Here is a 25,981-nt window from a genome sequence, read left to right as displayed (position 1 = left end):
CTAAAGTCGAATATACAATCTATACCTTTGTCGAAACTTGTAAAAAGCAATACAACTGATGATTTTTACTTTTGCTTAATTCGTAAATAAATAAATAAATAAATAAATAAATAAATAAATAAATAAATAAATAAACATATTCAGAATCAGAATCGTAAATAAACAAACAAACAAACAAAAACATTATGTCAAAACGTAAAAACCACTCAGAGAACAGAAAATGCCAACGTCATTGAGGACCAGTTTTCACACCCTATGAGGATAAATTTGAATTTGATTGCAAACCCTAGATTGCAGTAGATTGATTTATAGGGTGCTGCAATCTGATTGGACAGGGAAAAAAAATTCCAACGTCAAAATACACATGAAGTTAAGCAAATATACATTGGGGGACTGAATTAATGCCATCTCATATCTCATACCGGTGCTTCTGAAAGTGTTTAGGTCAGGGAAGGCCTTGCTGGTCCTGACATCCCACCAGTGATTAAAGTTAATAATTTTTATATAGTTTTTGTTGCAGGATGACTTAAGAAGGAAAGTGGTTATTCACTGACTCACATTGGGGTCCTTGGTGATGGCAAAGAAGTTATTTGTTGTAACCTGATTAGAATAAGATAAATGACTCCATTTTCTACAATGCCTTGCTGCTATTCTACATGCACATTTCCCCCATATGCTGACATTGAAAATGATGGCACCCATATTTCTGATTTTATAGACCTGAAATAATCATCTTCCTCTCCATATAGAGCGGCTCACTACAGCTTAATGTTGCTTAATGAGGACAATGGTTATGGCCATATACTCCAAAATATTTGAATAATTATTATATTATATTTTCTGAGATTTATGTGAGTATGAGTAGAGATGTGCATGTGAATTATGGTGACAATCGCTTCTTGCCTCTTCGGTCATGTCCCCAAGACCACATTCTGAAAATTCCATCTTTCGCTTGCTAGCAAACTGCCCGTGCAAATGAAGTGGTATTGAATGCTATCAGCCGCTGCAGTTCATTTGTTGTGAATTCGACCCAAGTGTTCTATAATAATGACTGTGATAGCCTACACAGGAGTCTATGAGGTTGGAGAGCATTTTGGCTCCTATATGTTACAAGTAAAGGCACCACACTCATGCAAGCTCTAGCCCAGTGGTACAATGGAAGCCTGTGTTCTGACCCGCACAGGTTTGTTATTTCTGTATGCGATATTGTAGCAAGAGATGGGTGCCTGCTTGCAAATGAAACAGAGGACTGTTTATCCAAGCTGTGAAAAAAAAGGCTTACAGTACAACACCAGTCCAGAAGGCCCAAATCTCTCTCATCTGAAAGAACCCAGTTTCCATTGAAACTACACATTACATCAAAATTGTACTTAATGGCATCCAGGCAAAGTTTAATGCCGTTCCTCTATGCACCCCATAGACAGAACCCCCCCGCCCCCTTTTTTTTTTTCTTTTACGGCCAAGCAAGCAATCTTTCTCTTTCCCAGTTCCACATCTGGACCTGATTCCAGGTGCAGCGTTGAGAATGTGGAACACGTCAAATAGAAGAGGTTGAACTGTAGCTGCTTGGTGCCGAGAGCTGAGATAATGTTGGGGAGATGGAGTGGAAGTTACACAACATTTGGGAATTGGGAGAGAATCTAAGCAAGGACACACGAGACAACAGATGACGTGAACAAATGCATGGGTACGGGGGGGATCTCATTGACTCCCCCTTTGAACAAAAATAGCAACAATAAAACATTTGCAGTGTGGTTCGATTGCGACTGCTGGGATTTATAAAAGAACAGCATCAGGCCTCCTGCATCGCAGACCTCAACTGCGCTGGCCCTTGAGAAACACATGACATCCAGTGGCGTAATCCGCCACAGCACACACGCACACGCAGGCGTCCCTTTATGAGCTATTCATGCAACAGTTCCTGGTGAGATGATTTTAATTTGGCATTCAGAAAAAAAACTTAATGGCTTCCACAATTCATGGGATTATCAAATGAGATTTATGAGTGGTAGGGTAGTGGATGTTGCGAAACAATGGAACTGCTACGAGGGTGTGTGTGTGTGCGTAAGCGGGAGAAAAAGTCTGGCATATTGTTTTTCTACTTTTGTCCATCTATCCATTGACTCCAGCTCGTTCTTGGGATCGCTGCCTGTGAGGGTAAGGGTGGGGGTACAACCTGGACTCGCCGCCAGTTATTCATAGGGCGCATATAGACACACCAGTCACAGAACACACAAACTGCATACACGAAGGCCCAAGAGAACTTCGCCTGTGACGAAGTGTGCTACTTGATCCAGTTTATCCAAATATATAATCATGTATATTTATTAAATAACCATAAATCATGTGTGCGTATGTGTACCACATACTTGAGTAACACGTTCCAAAACGTGTTCAAATTATATTTGACGACATTCGATAGTTTTAATGGTTTATGAGGTGCTGAAATGCTGCAAAGGGGTCTAATTTGTCACTCTACAAATTAACATTCATTTATTAGAGTACCATAAATAAAATTAATAAGTTGTGATAGTTATTAAAGTAGGAGCAGACCTGACAAAATTAACGTAATTATATGTTCAGGTTGAATTCCAAGGTCAAAAGTAATACGGGTAGTGTGTGTGTGTGTCTGTGTGTGCACGTCACGTCAAATTCTCTCAGCTGGGCAATGCTGACCTCTTGTGGTTGACTTGGTTTCACTGTAAATGCTGAAAAGCCTGGGTGGAAACTTGGCAGGTTTATCATTGACCTAATGCATAGCAAGACTCAAGGCTGTTATAGCTCAGTTAACGGGATATTACTGTATTAAAATCAAACTTTATCTTTTGTAAAAAAAAAAAAAAATGTAATCTTTGTTTCTTCCTCTTTTTGGTCATGGTGGTACTTACTGCGGATATGTAGACCGTGTGTAAACCCTGATCCACAATGTGATTTTCAAGAAGCAATATATGCCGCATTTTACAGTAAATTACCACCATGTTAAAAGGATGTGACATAAAGTAGAATATGTGTGTTGGAGCAAATTAAAATTGCACGGCCACAGAACACAAGAAGCTTCAAGTTGTGCAATTTATTAAGTGCCACATGCAGAGTACTGCTGTAACTGGGCAAATACAGTATCATTTATTTTGACACTCTATGTCTTGTGCATACATTATGCATTGAAAATTTTATGTATATATATATTATAGAATACAGTTCAATCACACAAACATCCAAAATCTTTGTATGTTGAAAAAACCCTCATAAGCAACACAACAGCAAAAGAAGTCAGCAAATACTGTACGTGTTTTTGTTTTCTCCTACTAAATCCTGTTTACAAAGAGACGTAGAAAACGTTGCTGGTCTAGCAAAAAAAATATATATATTCAAAATCATTCAAATCTCTAATGGTCAACGTCACACTTTTTGTTCTCACCCTCTCATTCACATACACACGCACACAGTGCAAGCACACACATTGCATACTGACTGCATGGGATGCAGTGTAGGTCGGATTTGGTCCCTTTGTATTAGCAAACTATTTTATCAATTATTATCCAGATCTTGAAGAGTAAAAAGAATCTTGGAAATGGTAAGGTTTTGGTTTGTTGGTAAAGTACAGTCACCTCAGTAATCGCGGACTCATGGAAGGAGTATTATTAGAGCTATGACTGTGAGCTATATCGAAAACCTCCCCAAATTGTCAGAAAAGCAAGTTAAGTAAGTGAAGGATTATACAGTATCGTCAAACACTGTTAAATGAAATGAGCAAAAAAAAACAAAATCTGCCATGTTGTTGATCCCTTCCCACGTGCCAATTGTCCGTAAAGGGGTTCGATGAGGCGGATGTCAGGCAGCCAGTGAGGTAAGACTCAATGGCGAGGGGACAGGCTGGACCGCGGCGAGCTGGCCTGACCTTGATAACGCTGCTTGGCGTGCTTCTCACAGTACATCACGTCGCCCACCCAGAAGTGACCCCTCATCCGGAGGTTCAGCCCGCAGTCTGTGCACGTGTAGCACTCGGGGTGGCGGAAGCGGTCGTCCACGATGCGCACGGCCTGTGTGCTGCAGGTGGAAGGAAGAGTGGGTGGAATCAAAGTGTGGCATCATTGAGTGTCCAAAAAAAAAAAAAAAAAAAAAAGTGACATTTAAATATTTTATGCAATCCCACCTAATCTAATGCAGAAAATACATTTTGAAAATAAAACCAAACAAAACTGTCCTGCACAATAAACTTAAATTAATCAATAAAATGGATTAATAACCAAGCCCTACTTCAAAATAATAAATTATGGTCCTATTTACACTTATGTCATTTTGGTGGTAGTTCTGATTCTTTAAAAAAAGAGTTGCAGCACTTGGTCTTTCAATAACTTTTCAAAGTGAGAATGTGACCCTTACACAATGCTGGTGCCACACTTCTCACAGATGTGGTATTTGCTGACTCCTCCCACGGGTGCGCTTGGTTTCGGAACATTGGGCGATAACTTTCCTGGGAACTTCAATGCAGCCTCTGGAATTACCCACACATACACGGATTGACACACACTTAATGACGTCGCGATGTTGAAAGTGTTGCATCAGTGTTTCTGTATTTCACTTGCAACTACACATTTTGTTTTGCTGGCCATCTTCATAAGAGAATTCTATTGGTTGGGAAGTATTTCATCATCTGCCCTTTACAAATTAAAATGAACTCTGGCGTATTTGTCTTCTCACATGATGTCGTTCGTGTGGAACAATAAATTGCATGATACATTTGGAATGGGATTTTTCTCCAAATGAAAAGATGCCAGCAGGCAGCTTTAACAAGTGATGTAAATCTTACAGTATTTGACAGAGCAGCTGAAGTTCTTCCAGGCTGTGCTGATGTAAACCATGCACGCCATTGGACTCGCTCTCTCTCCTGCTGCCGATATACGTGTGAATACTAATTGCTTTCAGTTCAGCTTGTGTACATCAATTTTAAGTTGTCCACTACTTTACAGCATGATTGAAGTTACATAAAAGGTTTGCATTGAACAACAAAGTATATTTTTGCACTGCCAAACAAACGGGTTAGCTGTGTTGCTCCAACCTTTCTCGTCGGCCTCCAGAACTTCTTGCAGCATTTTGAATGTGTTGGACTGACGAGGAGCTGTGCGAGACTCCCTATTCTCCTGGATCATTTTGTACACCTCAGAGTCCTTGTCAAACTTCTGCATGACGACTTCAGAGCTTGAATTACTGTAAAAATAAATAAATAAACTAATTATAATAAAAAGGAATCATAATCGTTTCATCTACCAACAATAGACTTGGGCATTGCCTGGTAGAAAGTATTTTCATTACAAGTTGTATGGATGGAATGTAGAGGAACTATAAAAAAAAAAATTAAAAAAAAAGGGGCAGCAGCAGCTGGCTTTGGAACTTTGACCTCTACGCATCGAATCCAAAGTGCACACCACAGGCTTGAGACGACATCATATTTAACACCACTCTAACTCTCAAACATGCGCCGAGGCTAAGAAAATGGGCCACCACGCATGTTATCACAACACCTCCGTGTGCTTACATGCAGCCAGTCAGCGCACAGCAGGGGGTCACAGTAAGTTTGGTGGTCGTAGAACAGGCCAGCTAATTACGACGGAGCCAAGAGAACAGTAGTGCTGTTTACGAGCACATTCTTCGTTCCCGGTGTGGTAGAAAAAACACATTTACTGGCCCTTCCACACTTGATGTGGAAGCACTTTCACCACCCACTAAAAAAACATCAATTGAAATAGCACCTGAAAGACAAATATGTGTGGAGAGCGAACTGCCGAGTGGCAGCTGTCACCTCGAACCGGGTACACCAGTCGAGTCAGGTGTGCGACGATAACAACAAACTCGCAATCGCTCAGTAGCCAAGTGAGATTGTGAGCTGACAGCTAAATTGGCCTGATGGCTGACCTGCCTATCACTGCCAAGCCTTTACCATTTAACTTGCATATTCTCGACAAGATGTGAACAGTGCAGATGCACTTGTTTATTTCGTCCTCTGCAATCTTCATTTTGAAATGGTTCCACTGATATAAAAATCTGACGGTCTGACTACACGCCAGCATAGCAAAACATTTCAAAGGTTTGGCGAAAGCACAAAGGCAAGGATGAAAGAATGGAATTGAATCAAAACTAGTCATGGCTCCATTTATCTGGAGAACAAATACATAGCAGTGAGGTGAGGCATGGTTCACTAAAGTCACTGTGGCATTCACTGCGTGGTGCCACTAGGTTCATTACACAGTGTAATGGCTTCTTCCAAAGCAGACAAAACAGGAACGCTTGACTCTCTAAAGAATGCTGGTCAAAGGTGAATCACTTCACCACAATGATGTTTGAATGTGCAATGTCATACAAGATGGACGTGGCTGAAACCAGAGACAGCAAATAGACAAGACAACAAAAATACAGCCAAAGCAAAAGTTCAGACTCTTTCCTCTGTATCCCTGAACATGGCTCTAATTAAAAACAGACACGGAAAGCCCAAACTCCAAGTTCTCCACACGCTCGCTCAGCTCCACCCTCAGCAATTCCATTTCCTTTCTACGTCGGTCACCATCCCGTCTGACATACGGACTGAGAGCAAATGCAAAGTATTGGTGGACCAGGAGGAAACAAAGTAGCAGCAGATAGGAGGACAGTAAAAAAGCAGGAGACTGCAGGAATGCGTCATAGACCAAGGTCAGACAAAATTTCCTCCAGATTGAAATGTGGCCAATATTTCTGGAATGTTTGAGATAACTACATACCAGACTAAAAGTAGAGAGCGGATATAAGCTCTGTATGTGAACCCTTTAAATGCAGATAATGTTTCTTAAAGCAGCTCATGTTTAAGCGACAACATCACCATAAATTAAATTCACTTTAAATGGTAGCACTCACCTTTGTGAGAACAAAAACAGAACAGAGGTACACAACCACACTTACTCCTGGTAATTCATAGAAAAAAAAAACATTGCTGTGCACACACAGCCAGATGCATAGCAGACACCTACGGTATCAAGAGCAGACACGACTGAAAAACCAGAGTTTGACGAAAAGGTGTGTCCCTAGTCTGCAACTCATTGGCCGCAATGCATAAATGGGTGGGTCGTAGTGGTTGTGATTGGCTAAGGAGAAGCAGAGAGTGGCTTAGTGTACACTGTGCAGGCTGGGGGCTTCAAACTGGAGGCCAATTAGGGGAAATCGAACATTTTGGAAACGCTGGATGTTTGCATATGACTGCTTTTGCTGACACATCAACTGTGGTTTCCCAACTGGGGCCAAAGTCCACCCTTGTCCAATGTGGAAAGACGTAAGCAAAAGAGGAGAAACAATGGACACAAAAGATGGCAGGACTGACATCACAGCTACACTAACTTATCAGAACTAGTGAGGTGAACTACGCCATGTGTGTGGTTCCCTCACGGATGTCTTTTCCAGGAACCGGGCATGTGTTTGCAGCTGCAATGAGCCAAAGACAGCTGCAGCTATTGCACACTCAATGGAGACATTGGTCTGACAGCTCGTTTGCAATTTCAACACGGGCCTTTGAAACAAGGGAACAATCTACGGTGATACAGATGGAATGTCTGTGGATCTGGTTTCAACCCAGAGGAATTCTGGATACGGGAAACATTTAAAAATCTGCAGTTGAGACCTCCAAGATTTTAGCTGTGGATTGGGCAAGAGTATCGTGGGTTCAACACCAGCCATTGATCAAACACAGAATACATATGTGCATGCGTAAGTACAAGCCGACTATGGGAAAAAAATTCTGAAAAAGTGTGGACACCCTCGCACTAAAAATCTTGACGCTTGAGGTAAAAAGTCAACTCGTCAGATCAATTCAATTGAATGCCCAATGGTTGTGGCCCCCACCCTGGCTTCGGGACATGCGGCGCTGACTTGGCAGCCCAATAATTGAAACCTTGCACCAAATTCCGTATGAATGGCAATAGAAGGCAAGGAGGAGGAAATATTGACGCTTGCGACAAAGACTTTCCCAAACAGCATGCCCGCATATTGCGATCATATTATTTAGCAATGTCACTCCACTATATAAGCAGACAGTACTTATGACAATGCATTACAAAACAAAAAATACAGGTACAATAATATATAGTATTTATTTACCTGCGATAAGAAGACATGTGCACATCCTGATCAATGGCACTATGAGGTGAGTAGTGTCCCGGTGGGGTCGGGGTTCTGCTGGACAAAGAACTATTTCTGTAGTCCGAAGGAGAGAAGTCCTGTGAAGAAAGGGCAAGAAGCAGTGTTAGTCAGCAGCAAAAACTAACAATTAAGCTTGCAGAGATAAAGTAACGGTTATATGTGACATGAAGTGCTTAGAGCCACAAATCGTGTTTAAATGAAGTCTAAACACTTCATTAACACAAACACAATCATTACAGTATTACCAAAACAGTCATGGTCTCCTTCGATAGGAATCACAGCCCGCATTCCTTTGCTCCCCAGGCAACACATTCACAGCAACTTACCTCAGCGTTTATTTTATCATGATTAGACTGCGGAGTCTTTTTGTACTTGAGTCCTATCAGTGTTACAACTAAGTAAGCACAAGTGACTTTGGTCCGATGGATAAAGAATCTTGAACTTAAGTGACAGCGTATTTCAAAATCAGTCACAATACAAAGCCCAATTTCACAAAAATCAGAAGTTGCAATACTGCACAAATCAGCATGTTTTTTTTCCCTTATACGTACTTTGGACAGAAGAGGGCGTTGTATGCCCAGTAGAGACAAGAGACACTTAAACGGCTGAACTGGGCTGCGTAATTTTAATTGTTGCTGTTCCAAGCATAAAAAAAACCAAGCGCCCACAAAGTTATAGAATGGGCAAAGGTTGAGTGATTTAGCTATAATTATGTCATAAGACTTCATGAGTGAGCCAACAGTCAGCACACCTGTACTTAAAGTTTGCACGCACATAACTCACACTAGACTCTTTTATACTCAGAAATCACAACAAATAAATCGGGTGTCCACCACAAAATATATTAATCACGTTTGTCTAGTCAGTCCACTGCAGTCACATTCAAACTAAAATATTCTTAAAGTAGTTTCCAGATCCTGTGAGGAAACAAAGCTCCCATTTTCAGATTGGTGCTGCGTGCCATGGTGCCTTTACTAAAAATGATCACAGACGCAGCTCGCTGGGATTCTTCCCAGGATAATCCCAACAAAAGAACTGCAGACTCACTTATTCCATATGACAAGAGTACAATAATGTAGAGGCACCTATGTGAGGCCATCTCAAGGGCATATATACCTGACAAACGTGCATCTCTTCAGGAAGACCCAATGAGAAGCCATAGAGTGGCGCAGATGAATCCTCACTAATGCAAACCAATCATGTGTTATGTAACTGTCTGGCTGCTTCGTATGAATCTTCATACTCTCCAACGGCAGCTGTTTTTTTTTTTTTTTTTTTCTTCTCAGTGAAAATCCCAACAGAGATCTATGAGACTCAAGAGGAATGCAGTTCGGTAAAGAAAAACAAAAAGAAGAAGGAAAACAAACCAATGGCCTCTGAAGGCTTTAATTGCAGTAAACATAGTGTAGCTGGTAAGTGCTTGGGATCAGACTCACAAAACTGCTTGGAAAACCATTGCTTGGTCCCATTGTGCATCTAGTCAGATTGCATGAGAAAATATGAATCAAGAGAATCAAGTGAGCTACCTGTGACAAAAGATTTTATTTGCATTGAGCCTTATATCATTTAACTTTTTCACTTGCCATATTCCATACAATTGAGGGTGGATATCTCTCAAATAGAAAAAATATTTGATAGGGTAAGTGATTTAAAAGTGGAACGATTCAAGTCATTGGATAACGACTCAAGTCTAAACAGTAGGCCCAATAGGTATGCAATGTTTTACAAAATGAATGAATTTGTCTGTATTGGAAATATGGTGTTCATTTCAGCAATCTTTCTCTCTCCCCAAAGAAAATTTAATACCTAGCTAATTGTGGTAATGTCAGATGATTTGATTCAGTTTGATTCAAAGCACCCACACCTTTCAAATCAAAACCAATTTTCCGATTCAGTTGCAATAGCTACATGAATACTGTACATATCTGAGAACAAAAGGTCCGACAATTGAGTATTACCTTTGTAAAGACAGAATTTCTGATACACTTACAATGGATGTCAAAAGGCATTTCACAAGAGTCATTAGTTGCTGTGGAGTATTTTTATGCTTTCACACAAACTCCCTTGTCTGTGACTCAGGATTTGGACTCCGGATTAAAACTTGGCCTTGATGCTTGGTGTATTTAACCAAACAAAATACAAGTATGACATAATACAGCATGGCATATAATTTAGTTTGAGAGTAATATGAATGTTTGTATTCAAAAGCTAACCAAGTCTCTTATTATTGACCAGATCAAGAAACAAAACCAGGAAACGGTAAACTGAAGAAAGAGCAGCTGTTTCCGATCAAGCCCAACTGAGATGCTGGGGATGGTGCCAGTCGAGGGGCCTTAAGTCTGGCTCCAAGCGAGCCACTCTGCATCATCATTACCACCCTGTGGATTCAATTACAGGGCATGGGACAGCTCTGCACAGTACAGATGCTCAGGATATTTTATTTTGGGATACTTAGTTGGTTTTGCCATTAGAAAGTGCAATATCTGTTCATCCACTTCACACCGCATAGCGTGAATGATGAATAACAATGTGGGACAGCCAACTTACTAATTAGGCCAAAAACTACCCTTAAATTATGAAAGTGTGAATATGCAGTGTTTATTACGCAGTGATTTTCTTTGTTGGAGGTCTTGTCACTGATTGCCCAAGCCTTGTAATTAAGTTTTAGCTGTAGTGCAAAACTGTGCTCACATTATGCAACAGCGATCACAACAGAAAGAGAAACTGGTTGCATTGCAAATTATATCAGTCATTGTAATTCTTTAAAGGTTTATGGTCTCATATTTTTTTATGACAAGATCTGAGGTCATAGGTCTCAGATGTCTCATATATGGACACTAAACTTTTAAGCAGGGAACTTGAAGAAATAATCTGTTAATTATTAACATAGCCTTCTCAATCGTGCAGGTTAGCCAGGTCTGAACTACATTCTGCAGTACTAGGAGTGGAAAACCGTATGATAGATTTGTAAAAAAAACGTGAAATCTACCATATTGTGAAATCAGAGACTTCAATCAGATGTCAGTGATAAACAAACATACACACCTATACGCATACCCACACATAGTATAAGTTATTATGCTTTTTTTTTTTTTTTTTTTTTAAATTCTAGGAGGAAATATTATATTTTGTGTTACAAATTCCAGGAAGAAATGTTCAATTTGCCTGTACTTTTTTTGTGTTATACACAACATTCACGTTTTTAATTTTGTATATATCATATGCACAAATAAGTTGTGTGCAAATTAGATCTTCTATTGCTGGAAAATGTGTTGACATTCCACACGTTTACATGGAAGAGATAAATATTTCAAAATTGTCAAAATGTACTCATATTTGCATATTTTTAAATCTCACTAAATCGATATTGGAGTATTTAATTAATTTTATACTGACTCAAATCGGAACCTGAGAATCAATACTGAATTGAACCACAACCCAAAGAGTCTAAATCAAATCATGATCGTTAATGTCCAGCAAAATTCTGCACGGGTTTCACTGTAGGTCTGCAAGGATCCAGTTTTTTTTAACAGAGGTATAGTTGTCTTGTAAGAAACTGGAGCTTTTGACTCTGCATCCACTATTAGTACCAAATAGGTTTCTTGGCTCAGGCTTTCAGTACATAGCGCAACATTCATTAACATGGAATAAAGTGATGCTGGTACTAATCCCTCCCCCTGTCTTGATTTTCTGGCCACACACAATGAGGCTACTCCTGATACAAACCATCTGTAGAAGATTACTGGCCAAACGAACAACAGTAGACAACAGGGGTGATGAGCAACATGTCACTGAGTTCACAATAGCTGTACAAGACATTAAAAAAAAATATGTTTCTAAAATAGACGATGTGCGGGAATTGTGACAAATGCAGTAAGTACTTTTAGACTACCGATATAAATCTTGTCAACATACTGTAGTTTTAGTGTCATTCCTCATATCACGAGTACAGAGCAACAAAATTCATTTTACAGTTTCAACATGACCAAGGAACAAAAAGATAGTGACACCTAATGGGGAGGACAGGTGAAGGTTGACTGCCGGTGTATAAAAGAGTAGGATGATTTAACAGCAGAACAACACTTCTGATTAAGATAATAATAATAATAATAATAAAATACAGTACTTTGGAAGACGTGAGACTTGCAATACAGTTGCAACAAAGGCCTTTCAGTAACTAACAAGAAACAATGTGGTAGGTCTGTGGTTTTTCAAAGGCATAGGGACTGTTGCGAGAATACAATTATAATACAGCCAAAGACTCATAATTTCTAGGGGAATTTGTCTGAATTCTGAAAGTCAATCACATAGAATGGTATGCAGAACTTGAAATCTGGTCCCAGTCACAAAAACACAATTGTGCTCAAATGTCCCACAATTTCAGTCATGGCAACATTTAACATAAAACAGACTTAATAGTGTGTACTGCTGGCAAGTTGGCATCAGCTATTGCACGAATACACTCGAGTTATACATGCATTTCCCTTGGCAACTTTTGAAATGTTGACACAACTTAACCACCTTCATAAACATCTCATCTCTTCCCGCCTACATAAAACATGCCAGGGGGTGCAAAGCAGGGGGGAAAAAGTTTCCCGCTCTGGGGAGAGGAAAAAAAAAAAAACAGGCTGATCGATTGGTGGGGATAAGGAGAGGCATGCTGCCTGCAGAGGCTACAATGGCTCCCAAGCTTAAAGGCTACAAGTCCATGTGAAAAAACCCTCTTCTTTCACAAGGCTCACTGTAGAAGAAGGAAGAAAATATGCCTTCAACGTGGCCAATGCCAGCTCAACTCTTAACACTGCCAAATCTGCAGCTCCACTCAGAACTAAAATGAATTCCTTGATTGCCGAATGCAAGCTATGCATTATTTCTAAGGTTACTTCTATTATCATCACATGTTACGTAAAGGAAAGGAAGTGACACCCTCCAGCAGCATTGAATGCTTCCTGAAAAAACATGCACTTACATAACAATGGTGGACACCTGAGGAAAAGTGCTTGATCCATAGGTCACAGCAGGAAAACTTTTAATCATAACACAAAAAAAGCTATGACAAATACATACATCACCGTGTCTCATCATCCAGACATGTGAATATGTATGAATGTGCATGTCTGATTCGTTTTGATCTTTTTTTCCCCAAACAATCAAAAATAACACAAAAGTAAACAACTTGGCTTTATAGAAAATGTTACGTTGAAGAAGCGTGAGAAGGAAGCAAACACTTATCTTAACCTGCCCCTCTGAATCCAAATCATTTCCTATAAACAACTTATGTGTTTGTGATTTTAATTTTTGGACAAGAGTTAGAATATGTCAAGCACAAAGAGTACTTCTTCACTCCAGCAACATCTTGACATTGCAAATTGGTGTGATGTCTTAAATACAGTTTGGCAAAGTCGGCAGGCTCCACAACATGGCACAAGCACCCCCCTTCTTCTAGCTCTCGTCACACAAGGACCAGCCTTGTACTACGTCGGGAAAACCAGCACCAGTCGTACACAGTCTGAACTCATCACAGCCTCTATTGTACGCAGCATTTTCTCAGGATACCCAACACCCTGGAAAAGGGGGGATCCAGTTGCGCACATCCCACTTTGCTCGCTGAGGGACCCAAAAAGAAGTGTGGAAAAGCCTTTTAAGCACTTTTCAGACAGGCTGATCATTAGATATAGTAGTCTTGTTCAGCTCCCAGTCGGGACAGTGGTCCTTGTCATGGAGCCTCTGCAGTGCACATTTACTGAGCTGCAGTGTTCCTGCCAGTCCAAGCAGTATAATGCACAGGGCGGCCAAGGCAGGACTCCTCCCGGCCAGTTCCCCAAGGGGCGCTCTGAAAGAACTCAACTCACTAATCACAACGCTTCAGTCGGACGCCAATCATTTGAAAACCTCAGCCGACAACGTTCATGGAAATGGGTCAGCCAAAACCCATAACTCATCCACCAGGCTAGATGATAGTAGTGGACCACTATAGCTGTCAAGCGCAGATGGCAGGCAGAAATTACATTTTATATCAGCTTACAGGCCAGAAAAGTAGGGAGATAAAAAAAAAAAAAAAAACAAGACAGGCAACAATCTCAAATTGTAGTTCAGTTAAAAACAGGGATGCCTCATTTGTAACATTCTGGTAAAGTCACAATTTATGGTGAAAATGTAGACCAAAGGAAATAATTTGGCAAAAAGAAACCATTTAAAATACGAACGACTGAAGCTATGAATAATCACAAACGTGACATTGATTGAGATCGACAGCCACAGCCGGAGCAAGTTCATTCCAATGGCTGAGTGTGCATGCGTGTGTATGTGTACGTGTTCAGAATTTCCTTTCACAAACAACCCATTATACAATCCCACCTTTTGCACAATACGACTCCACCTAAAGCAGAACTATGCACAACACTGATTACATTTCCACCACACATCGATATTCATTATCTTGTTAAAATTGCTGTGTGCAATATCTCATTCTCTTCCGTTCGTCTTAACACTAGATGTGTTCTGATGTGTCTGCTGGAGCCAGACATGCAATTACTTTCTGACAGGACACTACTACAGTACTAAGAGTACTTTCTGTAGTATCAGAGGCAGAAGAACCAGAATGTGAAGTTTAACACCCTAATGAGTCACTGCCTGCCGACGCCCCTGTGTATTAAAAGCAACTGTTATGCTGACGTCACGATGCACCTTGTTATTTTATTGGGACATGCCCGATTGCTGTTGGAAAGCGCACTTGAGCAAGTTTTCTTTGAAAGGCACGAGCAAATAAATCATGGCTCTACTCAATAATGTGCCAACTTGCGGTATGAAAGCGGCTAGTGCATGAGGATCCCATTTCATTTGTTGACGACAAAGTATGCCAAACTCGAAAACATATTTATTTTTATGTATGTTTTTCGCTTGAAGCCTCCTGTAGGGAACACTCAAATATTTGGAATTTCAAACCTCTGCATATTTATTTAACTTTATCAAGTGTCCACAATAGTTATAAAAAGGTCTGGAATTCCTTCGGCCATTACAAGGGGTCTTGTATGTTTTCATCTCACATGTTCGGTCTTTAGTGAAGCCAAGCATGCACACATAGCTGAAATAATTCACAATGAACTTTCCCACAACATGTTCTCTCTAAAGCTCTCTGAAAGCACTGCGGATGCCCCAATCAAGCCCATTTTGGGTTTGTTACTGGAACTGTAAATAAGCGCAACATTGTTTGGTGGCACTCATGATAACCTCAAGCCTCCTCTTAAAATATTTTACTGCTTAGGATAAGAAGTCTTGTGCAAAAGACCTAATGTTAAAACCATTCATTTCACAGCAAATATTAAATATAAACTGTTGTCTATCCAGAATGGAAAATATTTAAAAATGTCTGGTTTACAGTGCTATTAATAAAAAAATATATAACAAACTTTAACCTTTCATTCAGATTATGCTTTAATGGACGAGACAGTATGTTTTAGGTTCACTGAAAACAAACCGTCCATTCATCCATCCAAGCATTTTCCACCACTTATCCCGTTCAGGGTCAAGGGTGAACGGGAGCCTATCCCTGCTGACTTTGTGCGAGGCGGGGTACATCCTGAATTGGCCACGAGTCATTCACAGAGCTCATATAGACAAACGTACGTGTTGTTTGGAATGTGTGAGGAAGTAAATAGAGCACAGAGCGAACTCCAAACGGAAAGGCCGGAGCAAAGATTCGAACCAAAAAATATTTGACTGTGAGGCAGACACACTAACTACTTAAGGAGCTTCCAAGGGAACTCAAAAATGTTTTGCAAGAACTAACCTGTGAAAGCGGCCTGGCCAGTCTATAACTCTTCTCCTCTGGCGACCATGAGCGAATCTGAACACTGGAACACAAGGAAAGAAAGTTGTAAGTGAGGTTTGAATATTTGGGCAATCAGTCAATCAATCAATCAATCAATCTTTTTTGGGGGGGGTGTAAAATTTTGCAGTGTGTTCTTTATGAATTGAATATTTATAAATGGAATTATAATTTATGAAGTACGCAGTTCAGGAATAATGTCATGCAAGATGCATTCCCAACCATATTTTTTTGCATTCATGGCCACCTCAAATATAGACTAATGATTATAAAGCCCAAACAACTCACTGAGGCCCAAAATTTGACCTGTGGCCTTTGAAGTTGTCGTAGAGAGTCCGCAAACGGCCAACATACAATAAGTGTGGCGAATGTTCCACATTCCGCTATTGTTGAAGTGACTGCATATGGAGGAATGTGATCTCGTATGCACATCCTTTGTTACTACAGTCAAAGCTTGTGGCCTCACTTTGTTGTTCTCACACCTATTGACTCTGGATGCTGCAGCGTCAAGAGAGCACTTTGTCCTCTTTTAATCCTATTCAATTTGTTAAACAGAACACTGTTCACCAGATGGGTAAAGCTAAAGGAGCTTTAAATAGATGGATAAGCGACATTGTTTCAGGATCATTACAAGTTACTACCTCTTGTTGGTGGGGGTGGTGGTTGTCAATCTCTCCTTCTTGCCATCGGGACTCTCGGGAGGTTGTGGTGAATACGGCACAGGTGACAGCGATGCAGGGCTGGATATGCTGTACTCTCTATAGTTTTGGTTCTCGTCTCGACTTACTATTACAGCTTCCTACAAATCATACCATTAAAAAGTACTTAGATATTGGATTAATGTTCTATAATTTCTTAGAAGCACCACAATTAGTTCACCAACATCTTAATGACAGTAAACAGTCAATCATACACACACACAAATATTTGCGAATAAACATGATTTTAGAGTATAGTTTACAAATTAATTGTAAAATTCCAAATGAACAGATGACAAAAATAAAACTGACCTGAAAGCGCCCGGTAAGCTGCTCAGGGGTGCTGATGCCATTTGTCTGTTTTGGGCTGGAGTGTTCAAGCCTAAAGAAACAGAAAATTAACGTTAGCTTTAAAGTCACTTTTATTTTCAATCCTTCGGTTTTTAAGTACGACAATGTTGAAACAATTACAGCCGCCTAGAAAAAAGTCAAATAATAGAGGGTGTAAGTTCATATTGAACTTTTACTGTCTGGAATATCGTTTAAAATGACACTATGGAAATTTTTCCGAGTCCTTTGGATGATGTTCAAGCAAGTCTGTTGGCATGGGACTGTGTGTCTTTTTCAAAAATGTTCTTCTGATGGCTCTCCTCTTTCCAACTACTGTAGTCACTTTAGCTATGAATAAAAACACATTCTGCAAGCAATTTGATGATTAAATTTGAAGAGGAAAAATGGGCAGTTCAGTGGCCAATTCAAACACACAGCGCCCCCGGAGGATGACTGGCTCTTGGTCAAGCCTGAGGTACTGTAATGAGGCACACAGGAAGGCCTGAATGCCTGTGGTAAATCACACAGAAACACACCAACTCTCCTTGCCTAGGCTTGCAATACCGTGTGCAGGAAAGAAATGACAAGAAAAGGAAGAAGCACAGAAGCTGAAAATCAGGACTTCTCCAGAGGACGTTAGAAAAAACGTCAGTGCTGTGAAATGGGAGCTGCGTGACTAAGAATTATTCATTTTTTCCCCTTCGCTTCTTACCTTTGTCAATTTGGTGGCCAACAAATAGATGTATTCCAGGTTAATGATTACATCAGTGTTGAGTCTATAAGCACTGACCTCTGCATTACAAAGATAAATGTGCTTTTGACAAAAACGCTGAGTGTGACTTTCCACTGTAGACGTTATCAACGTAAATCAGCACTCATCTTGCAAATAGAAGTTCTTCGTAGCCCGTCATCAAAGGGACCTGCCTGAGGCAGATTCCTCAGAGGTGTGCAGAATAACACTTACTCTCAGAAAAGTAAAATAAGAATTGCTCAGGACTGAATTGAAGGAGAAACAATTTCACATCAAGCGTATATAGCAGGAATGAACAACTGGCAGCCAGTTGCAAAAAAGATGAATATTCAATAAATGTTTTCTCTAATAACTGGAGAGGAAACTTTAAAAAACCCCAAAATACAAACAAATATTGGGGGGGGGGGGCTAAAAAATATGTGAATTCGTGGGTGCCTAACCTTAATTATGAAGGGGTTGACTGTAGTTTTACGTTGTGATGTCATCATTCACCACTAGAAGGCAGGCTTTTCATGACTTTTAACTTTTTTTTAACAAATACTCAAAAAAAAAGTATGAAGCTCCAAATATTTCCCAAATGTCGGCTAAGAAAGTGTGTCGCAACTTTCTGATGTGAGTGAGAAACATTAAAAAAGAACAATAGCGAATGCATTGGAATTAGTTTAAGTCAGACATATTTTGTCTGATTGTCCCTTGAGTAAGTTTTTTATAAAAAATAAAAAAATGCTTAAAATCCCCTATTTGCTTGAAGCAATGGTTAAAATTCAGGCCAATGCAAATCAGCCCATTTATCCATGATAATAAATAAGCCGGGGTTATTAAATGGTTTACGGTTATTGCAACACAACCAGATTCTCCAGAATTCAGAGCAAACAATGGATCGTTTTGTGAACACACCCTGGGAAGTACAAACACTATTTAATAAGAGCAACAGCCTCTTTAGAGTGTTCCAAGATCATACTATACAGAATTTAAAAATAAAGTGCCATTTTGTTGAAATTAAGCATCTATATGACAATCTTGGGATTAATACACTTGCTTGTACGTTTCTGAGCTCAAGGTCACCTCACTCGCCTGCTGTATTGGATTTAACAAGCAACTCACAAATCATACACCAGTGTCATCCATTCAGCTGCTAAAATAGTTGGACATTTTTCACATTCCATCTCAGTTCCCTCACACCTGGAAGTTATTCAGGTGCAGTTAAGGCAGACTATAAAAAGACTCAAAAGAATGACACAGATAGAAGTTGCATGGAAATCAAACAAATGTGTTACCGCTTATACTAGTCGTGTAGTAAAATGTGGTCATACGCTGCTACTTCAACATTTCAAAGAACTTCAAGAACATGTTAAAAAAAAAGATGATTTCATAAATGTGCACATTTAAATGGTTAGCAGCAGACACTTGATAATTATGCCTCCAAGCCCCTTTCAATTTTCGAGACGCAAGTTGAGTGACGATGGCTCAAAGTGACATCGCTGCCAAGCACATGCCATGGGACAGTAGATGTGCCCCTCCTATAGGGATGCATTGTCCCGGCAGACCATAAGTAAGAGTGTGGCCTTTGGCTCAGTGCGAGACACAAGGTCAGCGAGGTGAAATACACTCACATGCACATTGGACACCAGTAAGAAGGCAGGACAATGTCGGAGAAGGAATGGGAGAGATGGTGACAAGAAATGGAATGAAGGAAACTCCTTCCATTAAATTTGCGGCCAAGATTGGGCCGTACTGAAAAGAATCCTTATTTAGGTTTCCAAACACGTTTGTTGGAGAATCAGGGAAAACAACAATGTGGCTCCAATTCAAACTGGTATTTCCCCTGATTGCAATCACTTTTGTTGTTTGTGCGCTGTTTATGGGATAACTAAAACGCCAAACAGTGGAAGGACTGACAGCATTAAATGAGGGGATGCTTATAAACTGAAAAAAATCTCGAGTACACATCTTCACATTTAAATGCTTAAATCAACAAGAAGGATGTGAAGATCACAATCTTTTGGTTTTTGGCACATACCTCTCCACCGTCAGCTGCAGATGGGTCTTGGAGTTCTTGATTTTGTTCTGGGCCTCTGCATTTAGCATGTCAGCAGTATTTTCCCCATTGATGGCCAAGATGACATCACCGGGTTTGAGAGCCGCTTGCTCTGCTTTGCTGCCTCCGTTGACCTGTGGTGGAAAATACAGAATTTAAATGAACACTCGTTACACAAAGACTCTCATTGGTTTACAAGCGGCTGACTGCGCAATAACAGAAATTCAGCATTTGCAAATAGAAGTAAAAGACGAAGAGGATTTGCTATCAGCAAGCTATTAGCATGCATGGAAAAGCTTGATTGACATCCTTTTGGAAAAAGTTTAGTGACACACTTGATGCTTTGACCTTTGCAACTACTGCGGACTCCTTATAGCTCAAAGCCAATGTCCACTATGCCACATCAGTGGAAATTCTAATGGAAGCAAACTTTGGTTTCTGTTTAAGACTCATGCAGAGACATTTCAATACAAAAGCCAAGATCAAGGCCTGATTATACATTTTGTTGAATTGTGGACTGACGTTTTCAGCATAATGTAATTTAAAAAAAAAAAAAAAAAAGAGCGAAAGAGAGAGAACAAAGCATGCAAAACACTATAAAAGTGCTGGACAGTGTGAGCTTTCAGTCTCCAGAGAAAACGAGAGAATGCCAGTGGCTTTAGCCAAGCAAGAGGGCAGAGGGGGCCATGCCTGTGGCCCTTCAAGAGGCAATTAAGTGTTGCTGCGGTGACCCACAATGGCGAGTGCCTTTTCTGATCAGGTCGTGCCTGGATGAACATCAACTACGTGCAGCCCGACAAGTTATTCTTAAGTCTTTGCCCAAGTGAAACAAGAAATCACCATTATTCAGACAACATGTCAGTGCCAAGTGCCAGCAGGCTCACATCGTCAGCCAGACGGCTCCTCAACTACAGAATAGCAAGAGCGGCTCTTCGTCAAACTGGACATTGCTGGTCGTTTTCAATTAAGTTTCTCCCAGTAGGATTTCGTGAGGAATCAGAAAGAGGCCTTTGATATTTGAGACAAGTAAACACACTTGTAAATGCTTTAGGAGTGGAAGGTGATTCAAACTCTGAATGTTGGGCAGAGTTCTGTCTCCTGCATGCCGACGCCCCCCGCCCCACCAAAAAACAAAAAAATCTAAAACGTAAGGTTATGTCGACTACTGGTGCATGTGGTATGTGTTTATTATAATTGACAAAAACAAATTCAACTGTGCACTCCAGACTGGGAACACCTAACCTCCCACCTCAACTTCCACTCTAGTTGTAATCAGTGGTTTCCTTCTAATGTAATCTACTTCCATTCTATTGCAATGACTTTGGCAGGCAAGGAAATAGGTATGAGACAGCCTGTGGACGCAAACAAAGACAAGAAAAGGGACGGAGTGAGGAGGAAATTGACTTTGCATGGCATGCCATTAAAGTCTGTGTTTTGACAAAAACAAAGGATATGGTTTGATAAGACGAGAAGAAGTTGAGCAGCAAGCAGGGCGAGTCCGGACAAATACCTTCGATACAGTTATGGCCTTTTTGAAGTCCCTTCCTCCAACTATTCTGAAGCCCCATGGCGATGGACCAATCAAGTCCACAGTCAGTGCCATTGATCAGTCCGGCACACACTCTTGAGAACCTTTAAAAAAATAAAAGACTGTTAATTACAAGGCATAACTTTCTTTTAACCTTGAACATCTGCTGGCATTGCTTGACATCAACATCATTTTGTGAAGACACCGATCATTGAAATTTGCCTTTCATCTGCACGGCTTTCACTTTGACTGGACTAAATCCCTTTGACATGAACTGCACAACCACATCAAACAGGAATGGGAAGAATTTCGAACCGAACTATGAACACATGACTAACATTATTCAAGAAGCTGCAAAGGCAAATAGTTTCCACAAATCTAAATGAACATTTGAGACGAGGAAAATATATGCATGTAGTCGGAGCATTGGAGCATGATTCATTCCAACGACTCGATATACAGCAGCCGGTTACCAGACTAGACTAGCCATTATTAGGGTCATTTAACGGTGCAGCCTCAAGGGCTGTTCTGACCAGAACAGGGAGAGGAAGACTGTCCAACCTCTGGATTGTCAATTTCCGGCAGTTTCAAGAATCCCAGTAGCTTTAGGCCTAAACAGCTATTATCAACCTAGAACACTAACATCCGCTATTGGCGTTGTAAAACGACAAGTGGTGCAAATTAAAAACTGTTAACAGAGAACGGGGGGGCGGACAGCCATAACTGAAGCTCACTGATGAGGTTCAAGTTGCACCTGCATGAGTGCTAAACGGTTTGATAAAGCAGCTCTCGCACCAAGCATTATTGGGTCAGTCTCATAAAAGGCAATTCCATAAAAGGTGACTTGTGTTCTGGTGACCTCTAGCAACTGCTGCCACATCACTTTGGACACAGTACAACACATTCAAACAATAGAAGGAATTCTTGTCATGAAATCATCGTTTGGCTCGCTGTTCAGCATCAGCTGAACCGCACTGTGGTCGATGGAAACGCTTGAATAAGATGCAGCTGCTCTGAAGAGCTGCAAGGCAAACATACGTTGTTTTTAAACCTCTAAATTCATATTAGTTGTCTTGCAGTTCGTTTTTGTGAAAATGCATCTCTTCAAGAAGTCACCAAATCTGGCCACTTTAAGATGCTGCGAAGGTCAGGACTGCGCTATTCATGTCCCTGGCTCTTGAGAAGATTTTCACTCGAATGAATTCACACTTGTGTGAAGTCATTTTGACACAATTTGGACAGATTTTCCCTTCAGGGTAAAGCATATGGAGGAGGTGTGAGGGAGACCAGCAGGTTAATGTGACACTTAAATTCAAGTGGCTGCTCCAACATGCAGAAAGCCTTCGGGGCTCTGCACATATGACTTTTGGGTTATCGAAATTTGTGGATCTTGGTGGTCAATTATTTCACAGCAGCTATCAAAATGGAGAAGGATGAAAATTAGGGTTTGGTCGCAAATCCTTGGAAGGCACTTTGGCTGATGCCCACAGAAAACAGAGAACTTAACATTTTTGCTGGAACACCTACTCGGTGCACAATGTGTGAAACTTGCTAGCACAAGCCAGTTGATGAGTGTTGAATTGCCAAGAGTGATCGAGACGATAACTGCATTCTTCAGTATCATTAACTTTGATATGCATGTCACATATTTACAGAGTCCAAAAGTGTGTTTGTAAACAGCCCCAAAATATAATTAGTACAAGCCTTGTCAAAGTCAAAGTCAGCTTTGCTCTGTGACTCAAAGATATTGCCGCATCTTGGGGTAATCTTGTTTCCCTTTCAAAAACGACAAAGACTTGGCTTTTGTGTGGACTCCATGTGCAGAAGAGGTTTTGATGGAACCTTTATGTACCTCATTTAACAGCCAAGCGCCACATATTAAACAGATTAGGCAGGCCAGTGTATGACAGCCATACCTTAAACTAGAGGTCAAATCAAAAATGTTGTCTTAAAGTTGGACTGCCAATATTGCCTCTTAAATACATTGTTCTGTTTTAGGGATTTGTAAGTTCTGTTTCATTATTTGTCCTATAACCCTTTCCAAATGATCTCTTTCAAGTGCATTTTGCTTTGTTCTTTTAACTCCTACTTTTTTCACCATATCACGTGACTAAGATGAGCTTTTGACAAAAGAGATCCATCTGATTTTCTGAAGTTGTTGTTTCAGATCTTATCAAACTCAAACACAATAGATTTTACACAAAGAGAATTTCAAATGCTATCCAATCATCAAATTTGAAAATAATTTAAAACAATTATTGGTTGTGCTACATAAAAATGATGGTTAATGCAGAGGAAAGTAGACACTCCCAGAGAGTGAACAGCATTTGAGTGACCTAGCAGACATCTGTATAATATACTTTGCACATTTAAATGCAAGGCAGCCAAAACACAGACACCTACATCAACACTTTCTCCCAGAATTTGTTTCTTTATGTTTGCGCAAAAATCCACTGGGTCAGAATAACCTCCCCAAAAGCAAGGCTGATTAACATAACAGATGCTTCATACTCGACTGGGAGGCTTGTCTGAGCTTTGACAGCGGCGCAGAGTCGCGCCGGGCTGCGCTCCGACAGGTCGAAACCTACCTGCAAACGACACACCCGCTGAATAAAACAAGAGGAATGCAACCGCAAGCCTCTCCCTGGACTGCGTGAAATAACATTCTTTTTATTCATTCATTCATCACACCCCTTCGGTCATATTTAGCTGTAGTCGTCAGGGTGATTGAAAAATATCAAACAATAACAAATCAAGTCTGAGAGGGTGTTTGTTGTCTTAAGTCTTTCTCCCACATTTACTATGGCGTTTATCACTAATGGCTTATGTGTCATCTAAAATAATCACAGGGACATACCTGTAATTTGCGAGGGCTACGCCCTTGCAAGACAGGGAAAGCATGTTCTAAGATGCCATCGTGCAAAATATTACAATGATTATCAGGCTTGCAGCTCTCCTGCCACAATAGTTTGTAATCAGACTGTGACATGTGTTTAGTAATTTACCCCAACTTCCCCTCTTGTTTCCATTGCTCATTGGGCAAAGGCTCCATCCGCACTGCACTGTTGAGCAATCTGGCTGGTTCACCACATCCTTTGCACATGCCATCTATTCTCACTTTGTTGAGTACATGAACCCTCTCGAATGGTCCAGCATCAGAGGGGACACTCGACCCATTCAATTATGTTTGATGCTGGGTGAGCAAAAAGCTTTGTGAAGCGGTTGAAACATTGCCATTACGAGAGGAGTTGTTTCTGGAATAAAGCCATGTGACGTGGAAAGAAAAAACAACTATGGGAGCAAACTTTGATCAGTCAAGCTGTACTGATAAAATTGACTTCCTGTTAGACTGTAAGTTTCAGCCTGAGAAAACCTGTTGCTGTTTTGGAGAGTGATTCTTCAGCTGATGCACAGTAACACTAGGATTGTTAATTTCTAAACTAGAGCTGTTGAGGTGCAGTCATGTCTAGACACTTTTTTTTTTTTGTAAGGAATGAGAAAGAGAAGAAGGAAGAGGCCACTTGGGCTGCCTTCTATGTGAAAGCTCTCACCACCAGCATTGCTAGGCGAGGAGAGAACATAGCAGTTAAGTGGTGAACGTGTCAAATATTTATAATGCCTACACTTGGTCCAGACTCCAGGTCCTCTACAAATCATTTTGACTGTGCAATGAGCACAGGTAGACTTTGTACTCATCGTTGTAAAATAGAGAAGTGGTGGCTGGTGCATGGGCAGAGTTGTGTATTACTCCAATTAGAGCCATTAATGAAAGAAGACTTTCACCAAACATCATCTTGTGTAAATATTCTTAAAAATGACAGCCTTCTTTATTAGTTAAGTCAACACTTAATGACAGCAAATAGAATTCCCAACACATTTTAATCAAATAAGAACCTAATGGCAAGTTGCACTAAATCCATCAGACTTTTTGTGTCCTGAAAGTTCAGGTAAAGATGAAACGCTTACTCACCGAGACAAGTGCTACGTCACAGGGCTGTGGGTCGCAGTCTCCACCTGAGGACTATTTGCGTCAACAAGCAAGTCTCTAACTTAATTTAGGAGGCACAAAACTGATTTTGCATAAAGAGATTTGCACAGTTCAGTAATAGTACGCGTCAACTTTGACTCCACCTGTGGCTGCTCGCCGGACGTTCTCAAAAGGATGAGCGCTTACTGCCATGTGCTCCGATCAAAATAAAGGCTTTGACAAAGACAGCCACCGGGGCGTGTCGCACGGCAGGGGCGGGGGAGGAGACGAGGGGTGTCGCCCCGGTGACGATAATTGAGCCATTTCGCCCACAAAACCGCCACGTCCGCTTTCAGTGATCGCGCGCCACCTGCTGACGGAAATGAGAATCAGGCGCATACTTCTTGAGTAACTCACTTTCGGCACGTCATGGAATTGGCTGATTGTGTTCACGTGACATGCAGGCGCGGTTCGCTTGGGAAGCGCTCAAAAGGAGGAAAATATTTTTATTGAAGCGCATCCAGTAAAGATGATTATTAATAACTATGACACACATACTGATAATTGAAAACATTTCTGATTTGATCTCTTTGAACCCAGTGTTTTACAAGCTTTTCTTTATTTATACTTTCTACAGAGAATTTCTCATTTTTATGATTCATAAAACATTAGGGATATTTA

The 25,981-nt window shown here is 40.6% G+C and overlaps 1 protein-coding gene across 1 annotated transcript; it reads right to left on the bottom strand.

Annotated features, from left to right (window-relative positions):
• Positions 1 to 3,055: 3,055 nt before the first annotated feature.
• Positions 3,056 to 25,544, bottom strand: pdlim2 (PDZ and LIM domain 2 (mystique)). The gene is made up of 10 exons (XM_049763548.1): positions 25,304 to 25,544; positions 21,316 to 21,437; positions 19,788 to 19,939; positions 16,999 to 17,068; positions 16,630 to 16,787; positions 15,950 to 16,013; positions 8,119 to 8,237; positions 5,060 to 5,208; positions 4,384 to 4,495; positions 3,056 to 4,047 (listed from the first exon to the last, which is right to left on the bottom strand). Exons 2-10 carry the CDS (start codon positions 21,406 to 21,408, stop codon positions 3,855 to 3,857), a joined length of 1,110 nt encoding a protein of 369 aa, XP_049619505.1. The 5' UTR covers positions 21,409 to 21,437; positions 25,304 to 25,544; the 3' UTR covers positions 3,056 to 3,854.
• Between the last annotated feature and the right edge of the window lie 437 nt (positions 25,545 to 25,981).

Source organism: Syngnathus scovelli, chromosome 3 (genome assembly GCF_024217435.2).
Source record: "Syngnathus scovelli strain Florida chromosome 3, RoL_Ssco_1.2, whole genome shotgun sequence".
NCBI classification, from domain to species: Eukaryota; Metazoa; Chordata; class Actinopteri; order Syngnathiformes; family Syngnathidae; genus Syngnathus; species Syngnathus scovelli.
The sequence above is the reverse complement of the archived record's forward strand: the minus strand, read 5'-3'. Positions and strand labels throughout refer to the sequence as shown.

Excerpts from the sequence above, each read along its gene's own strand:
- pdlim2 (XM_049763548.1), bottom strand. The coding sequence starts at position 21,408 with ATGGCACTGACTGTGGACTTGATTGGTCCATCGCCATGGGGCTTCAGA. Across the intron at positions 16,788-16,998 it reads AGCTTACCGGGCGCTTTCAG|GAAGCTGTAATAGTAAGTCG; the intron begins GTCAGTTTTATT and ends TATGATTTGTAG. Across the intron at positions 5,209-8,118 it reads CACATGTCTTCTTATCGCAG|TAATTCAAGCTCTGAAGTCG; the intron begins GTAAATAAATAC and ends TTATTTTTACAG.